The sequence below is a fragment of the Phalacrocorax carbo genome, chromosome 16, assembly GCF_963921805.1.
Source record: "Phalacrocorax carbo chromosome 16, bPhaCar2.1, whole genome shotgun sequence".
NCBI lineage: Eukaryota > Metazoa > Chordata > Aves > Suliformes > Phalacrocoracidae > Phalacrocorax > Phalacrocorax carbo.
The window spans coordinates 2,263,148-2,282,938 of NC_087528.1; the positions used below are offsets into that span (position 1 = coordinate 2,263,148).

Below are 19,791 nucleotides of genomic sequence, written 5' to 3' on the forward strand. Positions count from 1 at the left end.
AGTCACAACGGAGGGAGGATGCAATCGCCAGACATCCCACAAGGAATATTTATAGATAAAGAAACAAAGGCAGTTACGGTTTGAGTACAGCAGGCATCTGCTGCCACAGCAGCTCCGGTAATTAACGTGCTGCTCTCGGGACACCTGGCAGAGGTTTATAGTCATAACTCACACGAAGCATACTGCTGGCACTAAGGAGCCCTCACCCACCTTTCTCCCCAGTATCTTAAGGCAGGGAGAAGGTATCCCCCAAGAACTAAGACCTCAGCTGCTGCCAGGCTGGTTTCTTGCCAGTGAATCAAGTGGCATTTCACCCTCCCACACCTATGGTGCCCATTAAGCTGGATGCTGCTGCTCATGGTTCCTGTGCCACAGTGCTCCCAGAGCTTCTTCCAGGTGGAAGACCTTCTGCAAGAGTTGGAAAGAAGCACCTCCAAAGCTACTTAGTTTAGTGAATCTGAGTATGATCTAGGGATTTTCCAAAGGTTCTAGCCCAGTACCAGCTGATGGCACCTTGCTTTTGACTGCCCATTCAGCAAACGAGTGTACTTGTCCCAGCTGATGTCCTTGCAAGCTGGGACCTTGCCGTGCATCTGACACACCAAGGACCAGCCAGCAACTGAGCAGCCTCTACGTGCAGCTCTGGGAGGTCGAGGCAGAAGCAGCCCATGGATGGCGAGGCAGTACCAGAGGGTGCTGCTCCCCTCTCCCCACCCTGACTCAGGGCCACAGTCTGCTTCTGGAGCTGGCCCACCTCTAAGCACCAGGAACTTTCTGCTTTGGAAAGAACACTCTGGAAAAACAGTTCTTCCTCTGCTTGAAGTGAAGAAATCCAGACACAAAGTGTTTTCAGAAAGACATCCAGTGCAAGGATTGCAGTCCCTGGCACACCTGGGGTGTGCAGGATCACAGCCAGCAGCAAGCTCACACTCTGGGGTAAATACACTTCCATTATCATTTTTCACAACAAGAGAAATATGGAGGCCAGCAATAACCGCGAGGTGACTGGTATCTAATTTTTCATCATCGGAGTATTTATGGCATGGCCATTTGCAGCATCTTGTAATCACTTTACCGCCTCCTTGACCCCTGGCTCCCCCTTATTCTGCATCTCCTAATTGCATCTGAACAAGCAGGAGGGAAGCAGCAAAGTGGATAGATGCAGGAGAGCTGAATGGTTGGTTTGTGATACTTGGAACGACAGCAGAGGAGTTGCAGAGCCAGGTCTGGCTGTAACACCCCCACCCCCCCCCCCGCCACGAGCTTGCTTTGACCTCCCACAGGCTATGAAACAGGAGCCTTCCTCCTTCCTGACACTGGGTAACCTTGAGGAGTCATCCCCCGCCTCCCCAATTTATTAGCATGGTATGAGAGATTAATGAGTTCCCTCCAACAAAGTGTGAAGGCATAATCATTATATACAGACACTGCCCAGAATTCCTGCATATTCATAGCCTCTTCTGGCAGGGTATTGGCAACTACAACAATATTTCTATTGACTACAAAAGCCCCTGGGTTACACAGCATAAAGCAAGGGAGACATGGACCAGCGTGACATGGATGCACAGAGGGCCCTGCAAACATGTCAAGCCACAAACTGCCAGGGTTAGGAGGTACTTGGGTTCAGCAAGGATGACTGTTCCTGAAGGCCACTAACCCCTTGCCTGCCACAACACAAACAGTGCCTCCACCACTTAAGCCATTATTTTTCCTCTTCCCCTCCCTGCAAACTTCTCAGTTGAGTTTCACACTGTTCTTCAACTGCCTGGACAACATTATCCCGTTCACTGTGCCAGGCAGGAGTTGCCCGAAGGGAAAGGAAATGTCCCACACTTTACCTGCTTTGCAGCAGCACAAAAGCAAGAGAGAAAGAAAGCCTTGTTGCCTGGGGCTAGTGGGGAGTGTGCTTGCTCCCAGCCTCCTCCTTTACCTTCCCAGTACAGTGCACACCAAACTGGTGCAACAGGCATCGGAGATCAGCTCTGCCTGAGAGCATTATACCGACTTCAACTTACAAGATAAATCCCAGCTGCATTATTTGTATTTATAGTCCTGCTTACAGAAGAATGAGCCACGTGTGGGATTTGCTGATGTAGTCCAAAAATCCACATTTTTGGACAAGAGCATCAGAGCATCAGTGATCTCACCCAGACATAAAGTGCAATTTAGGAGGATGTTAAGAAGTTGCAGGCTTATCTGGGAACATAAAGAGATACTAGTCTGTCCAGAGCTCTTTCCACAGCTTCTGGGAACGTTCAGAGTGGCATAACTGCACAGTTCTGCAGCCCTGGTGCTTTCTACCTGGATATTAAGGAACTAATGATAATTTCAGGAGAGGAAAGATCAAGACTGCTATTTACTCGATGAAAACGCTGATGCGAATCAGGCAGGCAGGAAGGTCAGACCTCTGTTTAAAAACAAAACTGGTGTTAAAGCACCGAACAAAATACTGGAAAATATGCTGTTGAGAAAGAGGCTTGTATCGCAGCTGTCAGGGGAGAGCTTAGCTGCCTTAACAGGTCTTCTCCAATCCTGGCTTCTAGGATGCTGTTGCTACCACTGCACAAAATAACACCGCACGAGGAAACACATTTATTACTTATTTTCTACAAAAGTGTTCCAAAAATGAAAGATCTGTGAGTCTGCTGGAACTATCTAGTCCATGAAAGGAATTTTAAAAGGCCTTTTCTAAACCTTTACAACTTGTGTAGCACATGGGCGATCGCAAACAGGTATGAGTTCTGACACCTGCCCTGTCCAGCAGAGATTGGTCTCCAATATCGAGAGACAACAGCGTCAGCTTTGGTACCTTGCTGCCCAAGTCAGCTTTACTCCAAAGGACAGCTTTATTTAGGAAAGGCAGCTGCACGGGCTCTCAGCCTTACCAGGGTGGCTCCGCTGGGCAGCGGGGGCTGTAGTCTGAGCCCAAACAGCATTGGTGAGTTCAGGAAGTGCACAAAAGCAAACAGAGATTTTTCTAGAGCCACCTCTTTGCCCAATTGGTTTAGCTCACTTGCTTCCAAGATTCAGGCCCACCGTCCATCATCACGTAAGTCAAACCAAGCACCAAAGGGTGCAGGACATTCTTCTATGGGGAATCCAAGTGCACCTGAGCACACCAACAGCCTCTGCCCATCACACCAGACACCTTGCTTCTCTTAAGGGCTGGTAGCACCTGCAGCACATCTGGCCAGGCTTACAACCAGCAGCACAGCCCCCTTCGCTTCCGCACAGCCCTTGCCAGCCGGCTGGAAGTGGCAGGAGCGAAGGATTGGCCCTTTGGAAAAGCTCAGTGTCCAAGTGACAGCGCAACCCGCAACCCAAGCGCCACTTAAGGCAAAAAACGCTTCTCATTGTGAACAGACAGCTCTGTGCAGAAAACACATTCCTGCCCCCTGCACTATTGATTCTCCTGTGAAAAGAGACAAGCTAATCCTTTAAACGTAGTTGCTTCAATCCGTGCTCTTGCAGTTGCTTCACTATTGCACCAAAGGCTCACTCTCCTACCCAGCCCTAGCAGCAGGGAGGCTCGCCTTCTGGCTGACATTTCTTTTACTCAAAATGCAATCAGTTACAAGGAAACCAACAAAAATCACATCCCAGAAGCTGAACTCCAGCTCTTAAGTCACCAGCACAACAAGTTTACATTCCACTTTAACAACACCGCACTCCTCCTGCCAGGTCAGGAAAAGCCTCGTATTCACAAGACCAGTTATTATCTGAAGTTCTCTTTGCATTAGGAAACATGAGGGGTGTGGAAACTCCAGAAGAGCTGGTTTATCTGTCACAGGCGTATGACAAGCGAGCAATCGAAAGAATTTATTGACAAGTCTGCAGAAGAAGAATGGACCAGGATGAAGGAGGCAGGATTTATGCCATATTAACAAGGCTGTGTGCCACTTTCAACCTTATTAATTTCACAACAAAAAAGGATGAGAATTGCCTTCCCATCCCACATCCAGACACCATTTATTTTAAACAAACTTGGCTCCTGTCCTTCTTCAACCACTTCAGAGCAAAGCAGCAACTTAACCGACCTTACTTTTTGGAAGCTGACTAGATGAGAGGCAACAGAAGACTCCAGTCAGCCTCTGAGACTGGGCTTTTAGCCAAGCAAAGCTGTTTTTCAGAGGCACCTGTAACAAACAGGGCTATTGGTATTTATGCTTAATGCAGTACTAATTCCTCTCCTCCCACAGCAATAGTTCAAAACTCAGGTGCCTGTATGTACACAAATGGCATAGTATTCTGTACTCTCAAGAAGCTTTTCCCTGTTTTGAAGGCTTTCAGAACTGGATCTATGCACAGAAGTAGCGGCCACCTTTTTTGTACATTTTTTCTACTTCTATATCAGTATAATAATGAAATGTATCAGAGCATTTGTGGTAGGGAATATAATGCGATATCTTTGGCAGGAAGGTCTTACCATTAATAACGTCTTACAGGATATGCAACATGCTAATAGTGCCCCAGTCCTGCTCCATCCTTACTGTAAGCAGGGGTAACCTGGAACTTAACGATGCTACAGTTTAAGCAATTTACTTAAACAAGATGATGGCTTCACACCAGCAGGGTAAATAAACTTCCATCAGCTTTCCTTCCTCTCCCCTGGCTCACCCTGAGATCCCAGGGCAAGCACCCCAAACCTTTTTGATTGATGTGCTGTGAAATCAGCCCTCCCTGTGCCAGACACCTGCCACTGAAGCAGCTACCTTCCCCACCGCTGGCTCTCAAGGGCTCCAGACACTGAGACCTGTAAGAATAAATATCCAGGAGACAGCAGCTGTGACCCATTTATTACCGGATGCTGCTGCAGGGCACAGCTGAAGAAGGCAGGGCAGAGGAAGAACACTTGCTGCAAAGGGAACAAGCAGAGCAAACACAGGTGTCCTTGGAAGAAGCACTCTGCTTTCAGTACTGCTCCAGCTCTGCTTCTCCAGCTCCCAGTGGGCAAGAGAGCGCTTAGATCAAGCATGGATGTTCAAGTACTGCCATGAGGGCTCCCTTCCTATTGCTGCTGGGAGGTAAAAAAACCAAACCCAACCAAAAAAAAAAAAACACACACACAAAGAAAGCCCACAAGAGGCCAAAAGGCAACCCAGAGCTGGAGACATGGACAGAAAGGCCACAAGAGCCTCATGCACTGAAAGAGCTGATAAAACTGCCCTAGTGCAGGCAAAGGTATCCGGAAAGATCCTTTCTGACAACAAAAACATCACAGGTACCTTTACCCAGGAGCAGTGGTTGCACACACACATGCAGCACAGTCAGGAAGGACAAACGCCGGAGAGAGGCAGAGCACGTACGCTAGCGGCACAAAGCTCCAGCCTGTAGCCGAAGAGGGCCAGGGAGGCAGCACCGCGCCGAGGCGGACAGGATCTACATCAACACTTATCAGTTCAGCCTTCGCATTTGCCGATTAAGTTCTGCTGGCACTGTGCAATTGTACATGTCCTCAGACTACCTCCTCACCCCCCTGTGCAGTCTCCCGCGGCTGCAGCCCGGCCCTGCTCTGGTCGCTGGGTATTCTGATCAGAGCGTCAGGCTGGGGTGACATTGTCCCCTCCTGAAGACGGACGGTAAGCGCCTGCAAGCCCACTCATTTTATTCACTGCACAAGCACGTTTCCAACTGGGATAATCTCCATTAAACCATCTGCGCTCCCATCTTCGCTCGGCCCACACCCGCTGGGCTGCCTGCGATACTGCAGCATCTGTGAACTGGCAAAAGCGGATGCTGCGTCCCTTTCCCAATCAGCTAAAAAACCAACAGAGACTCAGACGGAACAGATGCACCTGGTAGCTTTGATGCGCTATCGAGCCAGGCTACCAGGAGTACCTGTGCCAGTGCCTCTTCTGAAAGGCGTACGGCTCCCTCCAAGAGTTTAAGCCGCTTCCTTTCCACCATGGGAAGACACCATGCCCCAAATTGCCAGAAGAGGAGGGCTGAGAAGAGAGTAGAGGTTTCAGCTCCAACGGCTGCCCTGGTGCAGAAGACAAGCGCCGTTTGCCAGGTCATGAATGCATTTTGGATCAGACACTCTGAATGGCTGCTGATCCCCAGGATTTAATCTCTTATTTATCTCAGTATGTGCTTTCGAGAAACAGGGACTATCATGTCACATTCCTATATCACTGGAACAGAAAGACAAGTGTTATGATCAGAGATCTGAAACTTAATCCGCTGCCCCTTCCCCGCAACCTACACAGAAGACATCCAGCCGACCTTACAGAAAGCACGATAGAGCGACTGCATTGAACTGTGACTTCAGCGCGGAGAGAACTCGACCCTGTCCTCAGCGTTGCCATCAAGACAGCCAAGGGACTCAGGAGTCACTTCAGCTGTCGAGGACATGACAGTGTGGTGATGGATCTGAAGCGAAGACAGAAAGCCATCGATCTGCTTTAACTGTAATCAGCGCTTGCCTCCAACGAGGTCGCCGGGCCATCTAACACATGCCTTTCTCCAGCCAATTTGCTCTGCATGGTCTTGCCTTCACAGGCGTGGAACAGCACGGCAAGGCTCACCTTTTAAACCTCCCAGGACTCCTACAGTCCCAAAGAGGCAGCAAATATTAGCAGCAAGTGATGGGGCAGGAGCAAAAGTCTGTTTCAGTATTTCCTGCACTTGCCTTCACTTATTTGCTTTGCAAGCCTTTATTTTCCAAGGCAATTAACAAACAAGAAGCAAGATAACCATTTGTTCAGACAAAGGTTAATAGGGGCCTAGCGGTCTCTGAAGACACTGCAGTCATACTTAGGTGTGAAATTCTGGAGTAGCAATAAAGATGCTGCACAGACAAGCAAGTCTCGAGAGAAGAATTTAATCTGTCTAAATATTCTCATTATGTGCATAGTTTTCAGCTTCCATTCACAGTGATCAGAGCAGAGACAGCTTCCAGAGGCCTTTTTGGACAATAAACTGTGAAATAGGATTTTTACATCAGTCATTATCCCCCTCTCCACCCCCAGCTCGAGGAGTCAATGTTTGAAATGGTTTTTGTTGAAAAGAAGACACAGTGTTGGGAGAGAAAGAGTCGACAGGAGGAAGGCAGCACAGATCTTTGGCAGACTGGGGGTACTTGGCACAAGAGAGCTCCTATTGGCACCATTTTCCCAGAAAACTTCAAATAGATTATTTCTCCTGGTAGTCTGAAAAAGGCTTTCTGTGGGGTCATGCACAGAGTAAGAAACAGAACACCACATTCAGACACCTGCTTCACTGGAATGGGCAAGAGGTTCCAGTTACATCCACTCATCGTGCTCCTAAAGTCACTGAAACCCCAACACAGTACTAAGGTGAAAAAACTAGAGGCAGGCATCTAGGACAAAAGGACTGATCCAAAAGCTCAGCTGCTTTCGTTTGAGATTGCAGTGTCCATCTGTCCCCTTGCCTGCAAAAAGAGTCCTTGTTTGTCCACTGAAACGTGGAACCTGAATTATTCCAACAAGCAAGAATTCAAAAAAGAATAAAGTCAAGAAAACAGCAAGTTCTCTATGGGCACGATCCCCTGGGACCAAGAGAATAGCTGTGCTCTTCATGCATCTCCCTCGTCCTCACTTTCATGTTGCCTTTTCCCCTTCAGACAGGCAAGATTCAGCTTTTCTTGCACATTCAAGACTCCACTTATATATACAAGCAGCTTGGACAAAATTTGTAGAGATAGTTACAGCGTTTTGCTATTAAATTTCTTGCTTGAAGCCAAGCAACTCCCTGCCCCTGCCCTCCCATCCCCAGGTTTCTCTCAGGAAGTTTAAGAGCTCTACTACCGCTCACTAGTTGTCCACATTGCAAACAGGACAGCAGAGGAAAATTATCAAGCAGCACAGTCACTTCAGAGGCAGCCCAAACTTGAAGACGGTGTCAGTACTGTGGTCTGAATGTTTTCTAAATGATTACATCTCTTAGCCCTCTCTAGGGAAGTCGTCGTCATCTTTGTTTTCCGGAGAATAAAACCACACAGGTCAAACAGGGAGTGGGACCAGCAGAGCTGGAGGTAGAACAAGTCTCAGTTTACTCTCATACTCATCCAGTAAGAAGCATTAGAGACAGTAACAGAAAACCACAACTCTGAAGTAATGCTGACACCCAACAGCCTCCTGAAAACAGTGATTGTGGGAGACACCCACCTCCGGTAACGCACTACAGACTGGCATGCTCTCCCACAAACAGTCCCGCCCTACTTCTAAGGAGGAGCAGAGAAAAGCGCTGAAACCCTCATCTCAATTACTGAGCAGGGGAGGATTAACCATTACCAAAGATATTTATTCTCCAAATCCACAAGAGGAGACAAGCAGAGGGAAAAGCTCCTCTGAGAGCTCTGTACACAGATGGCAAGCCTAATGCTTAAACAGTCTTAATTTTTTTAATTTTTCAAGTCCTAAATACAATTATCTTCATGAATTGTAGACATAATATCTGAGAAATGCAGGCAGTAATTAATGCATGTCTGCCTTTTCTGACTAGCTCCTTCTGCTGGGTCAGGGAGAGCTATTGAAATTCAGGACAGAAATCTTCAGTCTTCTGGAAGTTTTAAAGAAACAGACCAAGACACAATTTAATAAAGCAATAATATTTCTCTTAAATAATTAACTAGGCTTTGACATTCACTAATTTCTGAAGCCCAGCTCTTACTTTTGCAATAGCACTGGAACAAGTGCGCTCCGGGTTGTGTTCCACTGCATGTCCAAAATGGACTAACTGCAAAATTGCTTCAAGCTGCCTTTACCCCTGGATTTCTCTGTGCACACACAGCCACCTTCACTCTTTTTTCTTAAAATTCTCACTGAGACCCTTTAACAGAAGCCACAGCATGCAGCGCTGGCATACCTCCCTCTTCTCATTTCGTCCTACTGACATCTGTCTCCAGGTACGAGAGCTCAATTCTCCCCAAGCTCGAGAGAAGCAGTGTTTTATCATCCTTTGGGAAAAACCCTCAGTTTCACAGCAGAACCATAGCACAGTAATAGATGCAATAGACAATCCTAAACTAGACAGAAAGCTATTACTAAAGCAGCACATAGCACAGGATGTTGTTTAAGTGGGCTGTTTCCATCATCTCTCAAAAAGCAGATTCTCCTGCAGCATAAACAATTTTATTCACATAAAGAACACACTCAAGAGAGCTTAATATACTCCGGTGTATTGACAACAATTACCTCAAAGAAACAATTACTTTGCCAGCCGCTGAAGAGAAACCCACTCTTTGGCATGGACATATTACCTGCTCAAGCAATATAAAACTACACAACAAGAAGGACAGAACTCTGCTTAAAATCGTAAGGATCGTTCTGATGGCCACCAAATTAACACACAGCCATGTCACCAAGAACAGAGAGGGGGTATTTGGCTAAAAAGGACAGACTGAACCGAAAGCTTCACACCTCTGTTGTTCACTTGAGCCACATTAACTCCTCAGGAAAAAAAAAAAAACCAACCCCTATCCACTAGAAGCAAAGTTTAAATGGAAATAACGGTCATTCCAGTTTCAGAAACTCACCAGATAGAGTCTGTAAGCATCAATCCGTCGGATCGGTCCCCAGCACTTGTCTGTATCATTATACTTTGTGCCATCTCCAACGCTGCAAGAATGGTTGCCAGTGGCACTGCTGGGAAAGAAGGGAGAAACAAAAAGACAGCAATTAACTCCTAGCAGATGTCTTCCCCTCTCCTGCATTCAAGAAAAAGAACAATCAGGGACCTGAAGTGTCCATTCCTCCTCTCCCTCCCTGAACACCCTCCATCCTGATATCTTCTGGACTGTGTGACCGAGCAGGTCAGTGAGTATCACATATTTAAAGGCAAATTCTTGAATCTCCTGTAGTTATTTACAGGTTTGGTCATTTGGTCACCAAGCTAACGAGTTGAGGTCATATGTGGATCGCTGAGGTTTTCCATTTCCAAGTCATGAGCCCAGATTTGATCAAACCGATCTCTCTCATCTTCTGTTTCCTTGAGAAAGGAACTGGTCTCAGTCTAGAGCTAAGTCCACGTAACATCACCACTCACTGGCCACAGGCTTGGTAAGCATCACATCTCTCAGCTCGTACCCAAAGAGACAGAGAAGCTAAAATATTGCACAGTATTGCAATCAAACCATTGAGCAACAAGTCCCATGGCTGCAAGTGCTGAAGCTGGAAGTACTTCACACCTGAGGACTCGTCGTAAATCAGGTCAGCTACTTTTCAGGCAGGCAGGAGGCACTCGGGTGGGGAATACAAAACAACTTCACCTTTCCACCCACAAGCGATGAGCTGTCCTTGAGTCATTTCTCCACTCCATTCTTCAGAAAGTAGAGCTGATCCCAGTCAGAATTATCACCCCATCAAATCCGAAAGCCCACTCTCTTCCCTGTCAGCACACAACCCCACAGCAGTAAGCACACTTACCAGGTCACTTGCATGAGGGAGACTGGTACAGCTGCTGCGTAGATCGCCAGGTCTCCATAGAGGTAGATAATTATGCAGAAATAGAAGAGGTTGACACCCACTGCAGGAAAAGAAAATATTGTACAGAGGTAGCAGAGTACGCAGGGACTCGAACTCTGCACTTCAAATACACAAAATTCTTTCAAGGTCTTAAAAATAAATCACTGTTTCCCTCCATAGTTTACTTCTTTCTGCAAACTCCATCCAAGGGTCACATCAGCAGCTTAGGGAACTTAGACACAGCACAGGAACCGATGGGACGTGAGGTGCCTCAGAGCTCGACTCTCCCTCCTTCAATACCTGACACGAGGCCCTCTAGTTCAAGCCCATCCTCCAGTGGCTGGTCAAGACCAACAGGTGTCACCCAAGTCATCTGCCAGATGAAGCTTGGAACAGCCACAGGCAAACATCTAGCTGATGCTCACGCACTTGGTGGGAGAGCAGCTTGATGGACAGTGAAACGAAGAGAGAAGACACTTCTAGTCTCTGCAGATTCCAAACCCTCCACTTGCAAACCTGCAGGACCTTCACATTAGGGATTTGGCCCCGCAGAGCTCAGGTTCCACAGGGTTGAAATGGAGCTGCTTTGGGAGATTCCTCACCATCAGCAACTTAAGCAAAGGTTCAAACTTGCAAAGCTTTAGAACTCTGTTTCTGCAGGCCTCTTACCCTACTGCCACAGTGTGCACTGTTCCTGCCCCACACCGTTTTCTTGGGTTGTTTTTTGTTTGTTTTTAAAGCTTGCTCTCCCTTCACCTGTGAGATTAAGTGTTTTACACAGGTTAATTGGGTGCATAGAACAGCCTTACTGGGGCACAAGAAGATACTGCTGTGGGAGGGCTAAAACCTGCAGGGATGATGAAATGCTTGATAAGACCCCAAGATTCTTTTCTTCCAAGCAAGTCAGTATAAATCTCACCAAGGAAAAACAAACTGGAACAAATTTTAGTTCAGGGACAGGTGAGCAACAAAAAAAAGAAGCCTCAGATATGTTTCATTTAGGAAGTTGACATTGAAGGAAAACAGCTCAAGGAACCTGCCCGTACTTTCAGGTTGCAATGGCACCTGATGCTTAATCCAAATGCAGCTTGAGCAAATCAATTCACCTCTCCAAGCCTCGCAGGTGACAACTATTGAACAAGGACAGCATTACTGCAGGAATGAGGACTAATATTTCTGCAGTGCTTGGATGCCCCAAAGTTTTACCATGTTTTGCCTTCACACTGCCTCTGGGTCTCTGGATGTCAGGAAATGTTAATAGGCATTCTCCTTCATTTAAATAAATTATTCAATATGCTAAGCCTACTTAGCATAAAACAGTCCTCAAATAAAGGGCTGTATGGGAAAAGCAGCAACAAAACTTCCCTGCCTCTGTAAAGCAGCACACTAAGCCAGTACTCTAGAGTTGTTCCTGGTTTGTCTAAAGATACAAATGGAGTCTTATAGAAATTGTCAGATCATTTCATACAGTTCCTCCCTTGTTTTCTTCCTCTGTGAAAGACTTAACATGGCTTCACAGTTAAGAAGTCTCTGCATTGTTCTGAAGACAGCAACAGACTACCCACCCACCTTCTCCAAACTCCCCATTATAAAGTGTTGAAGGTTATAATAAATACCTGACATCAGACAGAAGGTGCAAGACACACTAAGCGCAGGACTACACAGGCTCAGATATAGATTCTGGTTTGGGATCTGCTACTAATCTCAGGCCTCAGCTGTGCTCCCCCCCCTAAAACAAGGCTAACATGACCAGCTAAGCCACAGCAGCACCACCACCAGGTACCCACCAGCACACACTACATCCCCATTCCAGTGCCGACTTCTCTGTCTGTGGGAAGTCCAGGCGACACTCCTCTCCCAAACTCATCCTCTCAAAGGCAGGAAGACTTTAGCATCAGTTCTTTTATAAACTGCTGCTGACCCTCCCTGATCAATACTTTCATTACTGGACACAAAATGGGGGGGGGGGGGGGGAAATCAATGACTTCCTGTGAGGAAACAGCGTGATAGATGTGCCTAGAATCCTTTATTGCAATAAATGACTGCTCGGTCCCAGAAGAAAGCACCTAACATTGCAAATTAAATGAAATAGAATAAAATAAAAAAAGGCAGTTCTTCAGAGCCAGATCTTTTGAAAGAGCACACGGGCCCTTTACAGCCTAAACCTAAGCCAGCTCCCTTTAAGAAAGCAGACAGTCTGAAATTGAGATTTATCCCCAGCTTACCTCCCAGGACTGCATATTCAACTCCTGTCAGATTGTTGAAAATAAAAATCAGTCAAGAGACAGGAGCAGAGAACTCACTAGAAATCAGAGGCTTTTGAGGTCTATTGCAAAGCTTTCACTAACCTTCCCTCTGGAGGCTGTAAAGCCTCAGACACCTTGGGTTTGGATCCGTGCTTTGTATATCGTGAGCAAAAACCCACCCAGACACTCACTAGCTGTGAGACTGCGAAGGTTGGCGCTTGGAGCCAGGACTTCCCAAGAGCGGCCCAGTTTCTCAGCACTAGGCAGGAGCAACTGGTCACTGAGCAACTCCCTTATTGAAGGCCTTTCTGTGCAACCACGAGAAGGAAGCACCTCAGCAAGGATCTGCAGAGGGAGGTACTTAACTTGCCTCTTCTCTGCAACCACTCAGCAGACCAGAGGGTGTCTCTCGACAAGGAAGGACTCAGCAACAATATAGGGATGGAGCCTCATTGGTGAGCAGAGGAAGGGAAAGCAGCAAATGAGTTACAGCTGCCCCAGACGCTTCGCTCTGTGTACCTTGTCTGATCTGGAAGTCCCAAGTTGTTTCAAACTATGGTCTGCAACTGTTCCAGCTGCCTTCCTGCAGAGGGATTCATGCCTTTGCATTGGGCTGAGTAGGTCCTGGGGAGGATCCCTAACACAAAAATCAGATAACTCTGGCTAAAGCAACATTAAGAAGAGGAATTAAGATTTAGAGTACTAAGCAGTTTATATTACTCGCTAGGAAGTGTACATCAGTGCCTGACAGCAGAGAGGACATGTATTTCCAGCACCCTCTACTGGCTGAGCAGCAGTCAGCATCAAGGCAGAGAGGTCTAGAAAGCAACTGCCCAACTCCTGGCTGGCTTGAGGTGTTGTTACCATCTCCCCTTGTGAAACACATGCAAAGCAGGGACCTTCTGGAACTTGTTTCTGGGAGCACTCCTCCACCTGTGCTCCCCCAGCCCTCCCACAGCTGAACAGGCCACTCTCTACAGCTGAATCCTCAGCAATACTGCTGAGCCCCGTTACGCGGTGCTGGCTTTCAGAGCACCTCCCAAATATTACTCCCCAGAGGGTGATCAAGAGGCAGGGAAGCATTTACAGTGTTTCTTCTTTACAAGCAAGAAAACTTGTCTAAAGTCAGAGCAACCCAGTGCTATAGGCAAGGCTAGGAACAAGATGGGTATGGGTTTCCGATCACCTCTCCTCCGACCAGAAAAGTGGCAGTCTGACCCAAGGTGGATTATTTTGATAGCCCTAAGTGATTTAAACCTACAAAGGCCCAGAAGAGGCATGCAGGGAAATCAAAAACTTTTTTCATTTGGACTTTAAAATCAGCATTAATACAGTTCAAAGTATCTTCTCTCCTGAAGGCCAGCTGTCCTTTGGAGGCAACAGTCTCTCACCGGCATAAAGCTGATGTAATGTAGTGGAAAAAACCAGCCCATCGCGTCTCTGTAAGGTGGCCAGTGAACACGAGAAAATGTCACTTTCCACAAGAAATGGAGCCTGACAGGCTCAAAACTGCACAGCCATGGTGTCTGATGATTTTCTGGCTCTGCACAGCATTTCAAATGTACTGTTGTGTAAGTTTCAGAATAGCTAACACTGTAGTTCGCATTTGTATCACATGCAGCAATGGATAGGGTTTTATTGCAGTACAGTTACTGCATTTAAAAGCAAAAAGACAAGACATCTGCCTAATCATATGCACACCAGGGGCCCCTTCAGCAGCTCACATCCCAGGAGCTCTCTTGGTGGCTCCCCAGACACATGCAATTCTCAGAAGCTGTCCCCACAAGTCTCTCTCTCCTTCAGACTAATATTTACGGGATTCAGGGAACCCCAAACATCTTGTTCTCAAATGCTACAACAAAGATGGAACAGCAAACACTACAGCTGGGCTCTACTGCTTTAGACAGTGGAGATCACAGAGGATAGATGCAGTTCAGAGATAGGTAAAGGCAGTCAGAAAGGACACTGACTTACACTTACCTGCCTCAAGAAACTGGGGCCGTAACCTACAGTATTTTGGCTAGTTCTGCTACTGCCACAGCGTCCTCCCCTTCATGCAGGTTGTGGCCCACCTGGCCCATAAATTGTCTGTTTTGTAGAAACACCACATGGGGGGATGAATGCAGCCCACAGAGAGAACTAATGACACTTTTGGGTGGAATCATCACAAACTCAGAATGCAAACCCAAACCGAGAAGCACACAAACTTAAGGAAACACCACACACACGACATGCAGGAGGACCTGAAGGGACTTTTGAAAATGTAAATTGCTTACCTTTATTGAAGAACATGGAAGCCATCTGGCCCATTTCCACCCTCTCAGTGATTTCAAAGATATTGGGTGAGCCACGTCTCTCTGCAATTTGAAAACAGAAGCGTTTCAACCAGTCCCTCCAATAAACTCAGAGGCCAGACTGTCTGAAGACACTCAGGAAGCTCTAGCAACAGTCTGAAGGACAGTATGTACAACTCCACAGCTGCAGAGTCACTGGTCCAATTACTCTGCTGAAGTTAGTCTAAAAGTGTTTTCAAAGTAAGGTGTTCTCATCTTAGTGACCTAGAAGGAAAAGATCTTTATCAGTCTGCAGAAGGTGAACTGAATTCTCAATGAGTCTTATCTTGCAAGTGCTAAGGACTTTGGGATGTGAGCATGTGGAATTAAGGGTGAAATGGACAGAAGAGTTCTGCTCCACTTGCTGGAGCGCACTGGGACACTGTCTGCAGAGAAAAGGTCTCTGATCCAGTGAAACCATGAACTGGATACTTACGAACTGACAGGATAGGTCGTGTCTCTGCTCGCTCATAGCCATCGTGGAGAAGAACATCACTGTCAGACACTCCAGAGGAAGAATCTTCATCCTCATCATCCTCCTGGAAGAAAAGACCAGACCACTGCCGAGATGTCTGCTACCCACAGTACAGGCTGTGGCACTACCGGTGGCATGGTCTCACTCCCAGAAACTCAAAGGAAGGTCCCAAATAGGGATGGGCAAAGCATGTAAGCAAAGGAAATACCAGGGAGCCCCTGGCCTGGGCTTGGGATGCTGCGGAGAGCAGAAGAGGGCACAGGCAGAGCAGGCTAAAGTGAGTGACAGGCTCTGCTGTCCTAGCCTAGGCCATGCACACAGCACCAGTGTCCGATTCAGGTAGTGATATGTGGCCCAAGGAAGTTAGAAACTTCTCAGGGATCTGCAGGTTGCAGAACTAGTAGGAAAAAACCCAAACCATATATATTCTTAGCTCGTCAGAGTCTAACTGGGTCTAGCTCCTAACTCCAATCCACTAACACAGAGGCAGGGATCTAAATCAGTGCGAACAATTATGTCTTGCATTGATCCAGAAAAGCCACTAAAACCAGGATCTAAAAAGCCACAAGTAAGTTTTACAGCAAGGACATACTTCAGGACTGTTCACTCCCTGTGATACAGCCCGAGTGGCAGCGAGAACATTCCAGCCTGTCCCAGTTAAAGGACCCAAGATCAGCAAGGATTTATAGGCCTCAGCACACTCCGAATGGCACCAACATATTGGCTGCCACCTCTCCACATTCGCTGAGCAGCGCTTCTGGGCAAGGAGAGCACAATCAGTAAGAAATGCGAACAGCACAAGAGATCTTTCAAAGCAGGAGCAGAAAATCCTGTCTTTAATGAGCAACCCCGCAGGGAACCAACAGCCATATTTTATATGGCAAAGTTAAGTACAGTAGAAATTTATTCTTTTAGAGTTACTAATGAGGCAAGGCAAAGATGCCTTGAGGAATTCTCAGGCAAGTCCTACAGGATAAAAGAACAAGAGAAAATGGAAAATTAAACTCCACACGAACCTTGTGTTTTTCCATTCTCTTCCATCGCAGCTGGGCATTTGCAGCAGCCATGGCTTCTACCACAAAGGTTGTCGTCATATAGCTGGAGAGAGGAATTCAATTGATATCAGCAATAGTCAAGAACCGTCACTGAAGAGAGGTGGAGAACTGTAGGCGCAAACAAGCTCACCCCTTCACCAGACCGCCACACACACCCCATTTTTGGTACAGTGTTTCATCTCAGTTTCCTGCTCCCTGCTGTCCTTGAGATTAAGGTGTTCAAGCAGACCACAAAATGCAGTAAAATAACACGCCTTCAGATACAAGAAGAGGCTTTAGATAGTGTCCCGTTGTTTCTGTGGGTTGCAGAAGGCAAAAAGACTTCCTCCTTTGTTAAAAAGCAAGCTTCCTTCCTCTTTCTAGGGCCTAGGACTAATACACTACGATTGTTAAGCTTATCTATCAGGGCCCGTGGCAAAGGTACTACAGTCCCTTAAAGAATCTTACTAACGGCATCAGAAGCAAAGCAGCAATACAAGACCAAGGAGCAGATCGCACATGCATGCAAATACACTTTGCTGGAGGTCAGGGGAAGAGCTGTCCAGGGAGGCAGCGAGAGACACCAATGGAATAGCATTATCCCAGCTAAAACCAGTCCTGTTATAGGACCCAAACCCTTGAATCAACCCTATTCAAGGGTTTAAAGTGGTTTCTCACTGCTTCAGGAACTGGACTCACTTATCAAGCCAAATGAGAGATTAGTTTTGCAAGAATAAAAGCAGCCCTATCCTGAGGCCCATGTATCAATTTCCAACTAGACTCTTTGGGCATTGAAGGGTCCCCAGTGGGCACGAGGAACTCACGAGCATCAGAACAAAAGCAACGGGGCAACGCAGCTCCCAAGGCATGTGGTACTTTGAGCTGCATCTTCTCTAGTTTAATCCAGTGCAGTTTTGGTACCTGGGTTTGGAGGTTTGTGCTCTTCTGCTGACCTTGAAAGGTTGTCTGCTGGTGCTGAGTTTCATGCACTGAATTTACGCTTTTAAACAAATGTATCTAAAAGGAATTGCTTCCAAAGCTCCCAGCTACTAGTACTCCCACAGCTTACATTTTGTCAAGCCTTTGCAGCATACAGGTTTGAGGTGGGGAACTCAGAAGCATTATTACAGCCAGTATTGACCACACAGTACCTCTACACAGCGGCACATAACAGAGCCAAAAAGCACTGCCTCCAAATCAAAGGCACATTCAGGCTAACAGAGCTGGTTACTGACAAGAAAGGAACTTCTACACTCCATTCTTAAAAACAGCAAGAGGAGATTTTGGTTTATTTTATTTTAAAACCAAGCAAGAAGCAAACAGGGATTCACAGCCCGTCAGAAGATGGCATCAATAACTAGACATCAGTGCTGTATCAACAGCCTTCAGCTCCACCTGCTGCTCCAGCAGGGAGACATCTGGGCAGAAGCTCATGGTGAGCCCATGTGAAAACCATGAGACCAGCTCCAAGGTCTCCAGCAGCAATGGTGTGGTGGGAATAAGATCGGCCCAGCTATACACTAATTTGGTTTCCTGACACTCTTGCAGCTGCCCAGAGCATTACCCAAAGCCAAGAGAAAGCTGACACAACAGGTCTGCTCCACATCTACAAGTCACAAAGCAGAGAAATGACCCCATGTCACCTGTGACCTGGTTAGTGTTCGGGGAACTGATCCGTGACAGAGGCAAGCAGGGGGTGAATCCGCAGTGAGGACAGTGTCAAAAAAAGGAAGCTGGGAGAAAGGTCCCAGAAGACTCTGGACTGGAGAAAAAGTCTTTCCCAACAGTCAGTAAATGCGATGTAGCACCATATTGCAGGCATCCCTCCAAACAAGGTCTGCAAGCAACACAACCGCAGAGACCAACGCTCACATAGCAGAGGGACAGGATTGCTCAGAAAAGCAGCAAAATCTTAGCACTGGCTGACAGCCCCACCCAACTGAATTCCCAATCCCCTGAAGACACGCACTCAATGTCCTACCTCATAAACCCCAGGAACATTAGGAGAACAAGGCTGACGAGCCACCCTGCTGTTGCAAAGGCCTTCGGCATGGTTAGGGCTCCTGTTCCGACGATGAGGTTGAACATGTAAACCAGACCAACCTGCAATCACCCACAAAATCCACATGAGAGTCTGCAGCTATGCCAGAGACCACCCAAGACACCTCACTTATGTGCCAATTTAAATGGAGAGAACAATCTTTGAGCAAGCAGGGTGGGAGCAAGCCCTTGCTAGAAATAAATATAGGAGGGGAGTGAAAACCAAAGAGAACAAAGTGAGTGTCAGCACATTTCTGGAGAAACTGATATTCCTCTCCATTTTTTCTTATTATTTTTAAATATTTTTTTCTAACTTTTAAAGTTAGAAAGTCATGAGCTTTTTGTTTGTTTGTTTGTTTTCAAATCCACTGCCTTATACCAGAAGGGTCTACACTGTGGGTTGGGGTCCCTCCTTGTTTTCTGACCTGAACCTAAGTAGTTATGACTACATACCTAACTTACCTTTCAGATTCTCTTGTTCTCCTTTATTCTTAGTCAGGAAGGAAATATCCAAACAGAATTCTAATTTAAACCCTGCTTGCCATTTTACCAGCGAGCAGCTGAGCACATTCTGAAGAAGGGATTTTACTTCTGGAAGGGAAAGGATTCTATCCTCTCTGGCAAATGAGCTTTTTTCTGCCCAGGGACAAAAGATAACTGTGCACCTGGACAGGACCCCCACACACTATAAATTTAGCTGAACTCAAGAGCAAAAACTGCCCCAGAGACTTTGGGTTTGGTTTTTGTTTTGCTTTGTTTTGTTTTTAATTTTTTTTATGTAGGTCAGAGTGTCTCCAGAGGAGAGCCAGTAAAGAACTGTGAGTACACTTTTCCAGGTCTAGAGCAATTAATAGCAGGAGAACTATTCCCCAGAGACCCTGCAAGCACTCCTGCCCTTCATTCGCTGACATAAGCACAGAAAATTCATCTATTGACGAGTCTCCCAGAACAACAAAGAAAGAATCAGCCGTTGCAGCTTGCAGGAAAGTTCTTTTCCTTCAGCTGGCAGAGCTGTCATTCCCTGAGCACAACTCAAGTGCCCAGGGCCCTGACTTCACTCTTCAGTGAAGGACTCTTGAAAAAACACCTCAGGTGATTTTCCTTGACTTTGGCCAAGTAGACAGAGATGAGAATGGTGCCCGTGTGTTCAGTCTGGCAAGACATCTTCAGGGAAAGATGAGAGAGTCATAGCCTTCGAGATTAGACTCCAGGAAATTCATGCAACACTAACGTAAG

At 46.7% G+C, this 19,791-nt stretch overlaps 1 protein-coding gene across 3 annotated transcripts in view; it reads right to left on the reverse strand.

Moving 5' to 3' along the window:
* TMEM104 (transmembrane protein 104) overlaps nucleotides 1–19,791 on the reverse strand; it is a 46,055-nt gene that overhangs the window by 23,665 nt on the left and 2,599 nt on the right. For 2 of the 3 annotated variants that reach the window (XM_064467492.1, XM_064467494.1), the window contains exons 3-8: nucleotides 18,497–18,618; nucleotides 16,498–16,579; nucleotides 15,443–15,545; nucleotides 14,950–15,030; nucleotides 10,389–10,488; nucleotides 9,500–9,608 (exon numbers count right to left, since the gene is read on the reverse strand). In XM_064467492.1, coding sequence (XP_064323562.1) covers nucleotides 9,500–9,608; nucleotides 10,389–10,488; nucleotides 14,950–15,030; nucleotides 15,443–15,545; nucleotides 16,498–16,579; nucleotides 18,497–18,618 — 597 coding nt within the window. The remainder of the gene's footprint in view (nucleotides 1–9,499; nucleotides 9,609–10,388; nucleotides 10,489–14,949; nucleotides 15,031–15,442; nucleotides 15,546–16,497; nucleotides 16,580–18,496; nucleotides 18,619–19,791) is intronic. The other variant, XM_064467495.1, reaches the window with a different exon arrangement.